Genomic DNA, 8582 nt, shown 5'->3' with positions numbered 1-8582 from the left:
CAGTCCGGTAGGTTAAATTCTCTTGAATTTCAACCTCCTCAGGTTCTATCACATGCGACGGGTCTGGCTGGTACTTCTTCAATTGTGACACATGAAACACGTTGTGTAGACCCGCTAACTGAGGCGGTAATGCCAACTGATAAGCCACCGGCCCAACTTTCTTCAAAACCTCAAAAGGACCCATATATCGAGGAGATAACTTTTTAGCCCGAATTGAGCGTCCAACGCCTGTCAATGGGGAAACTTTGAGGAAGACATGATCCCCAATCTCAAAAGACAAGTCCTTACGACGATTATCTGCATAACTTTTCTGTCTACTCTGTGCTGTAAGAAGTTTTTGTTGGATCAATTTGATTTTCTCTGTGGTCTCATCTACCACATCCGGTCCCATCATTGTCCTCTCACTCAACTCATACCAACAAAGAGGCGATCTGCATCGTCTTCCATACAATGCTTCATAAGGAGCCATTTGAATACTGGCATGATAACTGTTATTATAAGCAAACTCTGCCAGAGGTAAATGCTTATCCCAGCTTCCCTGAAGCTCTAGGGCACATGACCTCAACATATCCTCTAATGTCTGGATCGTCCGCTCAGTTTGTCCATCCGTTTGTGGATGATAAGACGTACTAAATTTCAGATCTGTACCCATAGCCCTTTGCATAGCTTGCCATAAATTCGATGTAAACCGAGGATCACGGTCTGAAACAATATCCCTCGGTACCCCATGTAGTCGCACAATCTCCTTAATGTAGATCTCAGCATACCTATCAACCGTATAGGTGGTCTTGACCGGTAAGAAATGTGCTGACTTAGTCAAACGATCTACAATTACCCAGATAGAGTCAAAACTAGCCTGGGTCCTCGGCAAACCAGATACAAAATCCATTGAAATACTCTCCCATTTCCATTTAGGAATCTCCAAAGGCTGTAATAACCCTGATGGCTTTTGGTGCTCTATTTTGACCTTCTGACAGGTCAAACACTTACTAACATACTCTGTGACATCCTTTTTCATGCCTGGCCACCACCAATGACGCTGCATGTCATGATACATCTTAGTAGCACCGGGATGAAGGGTGTAGCTACTTCGATGTGCCTCATCCAACAATTTCTTCCGAATAGACTCATTGTTAGGAATACACACCCTATCCTTGAAAACCACATACCCATCATCACTAAACCAATAGTCCATTATCTCACCATTCTCGATGTCTTGACTTATTTTTGACAAAATCGGATCTTGAAGCTGAGCATCTCGTATCTCTTTCCAAAATTCATTAGAAATAACCATAGTATTAAGACCATTCAAAGAGAACTTAGTCATACCCAAAAAAATTTCAACCAAAGATTCCATCAATCTATGCTCCCGAACCATTAAATAGGCTACATGTAAGGTCTTGCGACTAAGAGCATCTGCTACCACATTTGCTTTCCCCGGATGATACTTAAATTCAAAATTATAATCTTTAAGAAACTCCATCCAACGTCTCTGTCTCATATTCAGCTCTTTTTGATCCTACCAGGTACTTGAGACTTTTATGGTCGCTCATGACCCTGAACTCTGTTCCATAAAGATAATGACGCCAGATCTTTAACGCAAAGACCACCGCAGCCAACTCGAGATCATGTGTTGGATAATTCTCCTCATGCGGTCTAAGTTGTCTAGATGCATATGCCACTGCTCTCTCATCTTGCATTAGAACACAACCAAGACCCTTATGAGAGGCATCAGTATACACATCATAGGGCTTTTGAGGATCCGAAATCACCAATACTGGAGCTGTTGTTAACCTTTCTTTCAACTCAAGAAAAGCTGTCTCGCACTTATCATCCCAGATAAATGGCCTATCCTTCCTTGTGAGTCTAGTCAAAGGCATAGAAATCTGAGAGAAACCTTTGATAAAACGCCGGTAGTAACCTGCTAATCCCAGAAAACTACGGATCTCAGTTATCGATTTTGGTCTCTCCCATTGCATGACTGCTTCAACTTTATATGGATCAACTGCAATACCATTTGCCGACACGATATGTCCCAAGAACCTAACCTCTCTCATCCAAAACTCGCACTTACTGAGCTTGGCATATAGCTTATGATCTCGCAGAAACCTTAGGACAGTCCTCAAGTGTCTGGCATGCTGCTCCTCATCTTTAGAGTAGATCAGTATATCGTCAATAAAAACTACCACAAACTGATCCAAGAAAGGTCGAAAAATGCGGTTCATATAGTCCATGAAAACCGCAGGCGCATTAGTCAGCCCGAATGGCATAACCAAAAACTCATAATGACCATATCGAGTCCTGAAAGCAGTCTTTGCCACATCCTTCTCACTAACTCTTAGCTGATGGTACCCTGAACGTAAATCAATTTTAGAGAAAATCGTGGCACCAACCAACTGATCTAAGAGATCATCGATGCGAGGCAGTGGGTACTTGTTCTTCACCGTAACCTTATTCAACTGCCTGTAATCGATACACAATCTTAAACTACCATCCTTCTTCTTCACAAATAAGACAGGAGATCCCCAAGGAGAAACACTAGGTCTAATAAATCCCTTATCTAACAGCTCCTCAAGTTGCTTCTTCAACTCAGCTAACTCTGAAGGAGCCATTCTATAGGGAGCCTTTGAAATTGGCTGAGTCCCCGGTACCAAGTCAATTGAGAATTCAACCTCACGTTCTGGAGGTAATCCTGATACATCCTCAGAAAACACCTCTGGGAACTCCCTAACAACCTCAATTTCATCCACTATACCTGTCTCAGACCCTTGGGTAGCGAGCACTACCACGTAAGCCTCACATCCTGCTCAATCAACCTTTCAACTTGTAAAGAAGAAAGAAAACAAGAATGACCAGGGTATTCTTTGATCACCTCCGGTACTTCTACCAAAGTCACTGTCTTAGCCACACAATCTAAGACAGCACCATAAGCTGTCAACCAATCCATACCAATAATTAAATCAATCCCTTGCATAGGTAATTTGATCATATTCACCCAAGTCGATCGCCCATTAAAAGTCATCTTAGTCCTACACACCACACTGGATCGACCAACTAAACCAGAAGTAGAGGAAACTTCTATATCATGGGGCAACTGGTCAACAGGCATAGCCATTCTATCTAAGCGCTCGGCAGAAATAAAAGAATGCGTCGCACCACAATCAAACAAAGCTTCTAAATCGAGGCCACAGATAGAAACCATACCAGTGATTAGATTCGATGACTTCCTAGCCTCCTCCTGAGATACTGTATACACTCTACCAGGAATCACGTTCCTCCGGTCCGAGCTCTCATGTAAATCAGGGCAGTCACGGATCAAATGGCCTAACTTTCCACACTTGTAACAAGCAAAGCAGCGACCAAAATGAACCCTACCACATCTATTGCAAGGTGACCTCGCTGTGCTTAGAATTGGGGCTTGACTGGTTTGTGAAGAACGTGCTGGAGCATTCCCAGAGAAACGAGAACCCCCAGATCTCATATTACCACCCCGATTACCTTGAAATCTTGAACCCCTATTTAAATTTCGATTACCAGAAGCAGAAGAAGACCTGATTCTAAAGGAGCCACTAGAAGAAGAACCAGAGCTAAAACCCATTCTCTTGGATACACCACCAGTAGGAGCTAACCCAAAAGAAAATCGACCTCGTGTATCCCTACTCCGGCTACTCTCTGTGTCTCGGCCTCGACGAGCGGCAATCCTCAGACGATTGCACATCTCATCATATGTCGCCTCGCCTAACAAAGATAGCTGCTGGCGGTATTCTGGCCTCATCTTTTCTAATAACCTCTTTGCTTTCCACTTGCTATCATTAGAAGCCTTCAGATATGTTGAGAACTTAGACAGCTGATTGAATTTTCTTATAAAAGTCTCCTCGTCTAAGTCCCCCTGCTGAAATGCATGAAACTCTGCCTCTTTCTCATCTCTGAAAGCTGGCGGAAAGTGAAAATCATAAAATCTTTCTTTAAATTCATCCCAAGACATAGATCTTCCATCTGTGGGCTTAACAGAATCCCACCAATGCTTGGCTTCACCAACAAGCTGCATCGTAGCCAAGATAACCTTCTGCTCAGATGTACACCTCACAACAGTAAATAACTGCTCCATCCGATCCAACCACTCTTCAGCTTTCCCATCAAGCATACTACCATCATATGTAGTCGGATTAGAGCGAGAGAATTCCTTCCAAGTTTCAGATATGTCATTCTCGATTATTAACAACTGGTGCATGAGCTCCCATAGTACTAGAAGATCCCTGCCCAGCACTTAGGTCAACATGCTGATCTGGAACAGTATGACTTCTAAGATTTTGCTGTATATCCACCATAACTTCAAGCAGCCTAGCCATGACTGCATCTGTCCCCTGTGGTGGTGGTGGAGGTGGAGGCGGAGGTGGAGGCGGAGGAGGTAGAGGTGGTGGTCGTTCCTCATTCCTCGATCTACCCCTTCCCCTTCGAGCCATATTAGAACTGAAAGGTGTACGGCTACAAGCGTACGGACCTTTCTCCCCTCCTAAAGGAACAAGCCAGAGAAAGAAAAACCATATTAGTCCAGGTTAGTGGTAGAAGGGAAAGAGCATAAAAGTAATGTATTTAAGGTGCCAAGTAGGAAAAAGGAATCATAAACCTAAAACTGATACCAAATGTAACACTTGCCTTGAGTGTTATCCAAAAATCACATAATTCAAACAAACTAAGTGTGGTTAAGGAGTTGATCCTCTAACCAACTTAAGAAATAAATCATTTAAAACTTTAAAAATAATTATAGGTTCTACCTATAGCGCACGGAAGCAAGTTAGACAAAAATGGAATAAAAAGATGCTGTCATGACAGTAATTTATTGCTGTCATGACAGCCCTCCTGGGCCAACTTCCAGGAGGCGGTGTTCCGTCATTCGACCTCCGATTGAAGTGATTTTAAAGCTCACACGTCACATTCAAAGGGTACTATAAGTGTACCAAATTTCAAAAAGATCCAACGGTCGGATTAAAAATTAGACATGTTAAAAGATTGACTATTTTTGCTGTCATGACAGCTAAAAAGCTGTCATGACAGCACTTCCGGACCAACTTCCGGAGTGCACCATTTCATCATCTGACCTCCGATCGGAGTGATTCCAAAGCCCACATGTCACTTTTAAAGAATACTATTAGCATACTAAATTTTGAAAAGATCCAACGGACGGATTGAATTTTGTGCAGGTTACAAAATCAACACTGTAGCTGTCATGACAGCAATTTAATGCTGTCATGACAGCACCTCCAGACCAAATTCCGGAGTGCGTCGTTTCTCCGTCCGATATCCGATCGACGTGATTCCAAAGCCCACACGAAGCTTATAAAAGGTTTTACTTGTGACCCAAATTTTAGAGAAATCCAACGGTCGGATTAAGATTTGGACACCCGGATGCAAAAGTGCAGCTTTTTGGTAAAAACCATTTTCAAAATTGTCCAAATCCCATCCTAATGGTCACAAACCTGTGGAAACACTTTGGACACGTCAAATAAGATTAAAAACACTTGATAGAACATTCAAATGATGGAAAACCCCCATACATCAAAATTTGACCACCCGGGTGCCATTTCCTAAAATGGACCCTAAACCCCCAAAATGCACAAATCATACAAGAGTGGTCACAAATCAATCCAAATACCATGTATTTATATAAATACATATGCTAAACATTTTCACTTGGCTCAGAGCTCCTTGTGGGGCCCACGCACCCACTCTCTCTATCCAAGCTGTATGTTTTCCCATAGCACACCATTTGCAATGCAACCACTTTGCATTTGCTTATAAAATCACATATATATCAAAATAAAGATCTGCTTGTAATAGAAACTTGGTCTACTAAGTAAATCCATCAAAACCACACACCATAACCAAGTTTCCTAGCCACAAGTCTGCAAACAGACAAAAATTCATACACAAGCACACAATCCACACATATTCACACACACACACATAATCATATCCTACTGGCACCCTAATCTTAAATACATTACAATATATTTGCTCAAAAGAAAGGGGTTGCAGTTCTTTACAAATCACAAGCAAACCCCTAGCTTTGCTCTTTTCCCCGTCCACCACTGGATCCTTCGCCTGGACCTAGAATATTGAAAAGAAAGGGGTGAGACAACCACAGTCTCAGTAACAGTGAAATCTATATTGATTATTACAAAGTAAGCCATAATTAAATAAATGAATAATAAATTCAACATAGTATATAATTTAGCCATTTAAAATGCATGAATGCATGACCTAGGCCGGTATGGCCTTTCATGACCAACAGAATGCCCCCTGGCACTCTTTAACTCGCAGGTAAACCTTATACCTACTTGTACCTCCACAGGCACAAAACATAATCTAAGGCATGATCTAATCCACCGAACCGCCTATGCCCCTTCGACGTGAATCCTGAGCAGTCAAAGCTAACTCCCTCCCAGAGCCAGCCCGACTTACTCTCCATGTGAGGGCTACCTTGGCCTAGGCACTCAACCTCACACTTCATATGTCGGATTCCCTCCCCCACTGAGAGGTGTCGAACACTCAATACACTAACCACTTTAGTGCACTGAGCCCACAATACGTAAGACAACACTGAGTACTGACAGTGTGCCATAGAATATCAAAAATCCACACCTTCTCATTGGTGAACTCCCACCGAGATCATGCCTTTTACTCTTGTCTACCTTTCCTGAGTATTGACCATTCAACACTCTAAAGTAGTATAATATTTATAAATCTCATTTCCATAAAAACATTGTTATTAAACAATTAGAAAACATATTTGCACTATAATCAAAGTAGTACCCCATAACCCCTTATAAAGCACATTTAATCTTTTAAAACATGTAATGCATGATAACTAGTAATATTTATTCAAAAATAGCTAAAACAAAGTAATAAGAAATATAAATTCCCCTGTTACCTCAACCCTTTGGTACTAAAAGGGTTCCCCTTGTACAAAATAGGGCTCGGCTTGTTCCTTACTTCTCAATAAGTTCCACCAACAATTTTCTACAACATATAAGTGATCCACATCACTTATCATGACAAATAGTATTAATGAAGACTATAACTTATACCACACAACTTAGGTCAATGAGTCATAATCCACCCTAATGGTCCATATATTAAACCAACCATTCACATAGTATCACTTAACCACCAAAACCATTTATTAGCCATCACTAGGCTAATTTTCAATTTATATAATTTTTTTTAATCAATTAAAAACCTTTACTTAGTGCCACCAACTTTCACCATTAGCCCTTATAATGAAAACCAAACCTTAATTTAAATCTTATTGGGCTCAAATAGCAAAATTATAACTAAATCAATAGGCTTAAACCATTGAGGAGCAAAAACCCAATTTCTCAAGGTTTATTTTGTGCCCAAAACACCTCTTTTCATCCAATTATTCACTCAAAATATTAGATCACTATATAGAAACTCAAAACATGCTCCCTAGAATCCAAAGAAACAAAAGCTTACAAGAATAAAGCCTTTGGGATCAAAATCCAAAAATTTCCTCTTCCAAAAATTGAAGAAAATCAAGAGAAAGAGAAGAGGATTGAAGTAGGGAGTTTACCTATCGTGTAGCCGAGCTCGCAACGGTCGCAAAGACTCCTAGATCCAAGCCTAACTCCCTCCCTTTCTCTTCTCTTCTTCCTCTCTCTCTCTCTCCCGTTTGTGCGTTTGCTTCCTTTCTCATTTTCTCTGCGTTTCTGCATCAGTTTGCTCCTTAAAATGCTGGTCAAAAACTTTGGGGAAAATTACAAGAAAGGGCCCAACATTTTTTATTATTGCACAAAAGCCCGGGTCAACTTTGGTAATTTTTCCCATAGTTAAAAATCAAATAAAACCAAACTTTTGCTTAGTAAAATTCGAACTCTGGGCCTCTATTAAATTATTCTAAATTTTAATTTAATTATAGATATTTTATTTTATTTTTGTTTATTTTTTTTAAATAAATTTGAGTCTTAAAATTTTTAGGATGTTACAAGTAGGGCCTAGGGATGATTCTACACTCACCTGGGAGGAATTCAAGGAAAAATTATTCAGGCATTACTTCCTATCAGAGTTAAGGTCTGAGAAGGAAGTGGAGTTCCATGCCTTTAAGCAAGGGAACCTCGATGAGGACACATTCATTGCTAAGTTTCAGGAGTTATCTAGATACTCCACATACCTGCAGTATAGGGATGATTCTGAATGGAAGGCCAAGCGCTTATTGGAGAAGGCTAGACCAGAATTGAGGGAGCAATTGGCTCATCTAGATATCCGAGATTATGATGAAATATGCATAAAATTACAAGTAGTAGCTCACAGTAAGAAGGAGGTCGAGAGAGAGAAGAGGGGTTATTCATATAGTAGACCCCCAACCTACCCTCGACCCACCGGAGGCATTATGAAGAAAAACCATCAGGGTTCGAGTAGCTCATGGAACCAAGGAAGGTAGAAAGGTCCATTTCAAAAGGGCCAAGGACAGAGGAGCTATCATAGTAGTTATCATGGGTCACAGAGGAGCCCAACAGTATCTACCCCTGCCCCGAGTACAACAAGCTCTCAGCAGTGCACTA

The 8582-nt window shown here is 41.0% G+C and overlaps 1 protein-coding gene across 1 annotated transcript; it reads right to left on the bottom strand.

Annotated features, from left to right (window-relative positions):
• Nucleotides 1-4202: 4202 nt before the first annotated feature.
• Nucleotides 4203-7937, bottom strand: LOC129295524 (uncharacterized). The gene is made up of 2 exons (XM_054934051.1): nt 7595-7937; nt 4203-4513 (listed from the first exon to the last, which is right to left on the bottom strand). Exons 1-2 carry the CDS (start codon nt 7734-7736, stop codon nt 4203-4205), a joined length of 453 nt encoding a protein of 150 aa, XP_054790026.1. The 5' UTR covers nt 7737-7937.
• Nucleotides 7938-8582: the final 645 nt, after the last annotated feature.

Source organism: Prosopis cineraria, unplaced genomic scaffold (genome assembly GCF_029017545.1).
Source record: "Prosopis cineraria cultivar Desert tree isolate PC_DT_omini unplaced genomic scaffold, ASM2901754v1 PC133, whole genome shotgun sequence".
In the NCBI taxonomy this organism is placed as follows: Eukaryota; Viridiplantae; Streptophyta; class Magnoliopsida; order Fabales; family Fabaceae; genus Prosopis; species Prosopis cineraria.
Note: the sequence above shows the minus strand (reverse complement) of the source record. Positions and strands in the feature narration are given on the sequence as shown.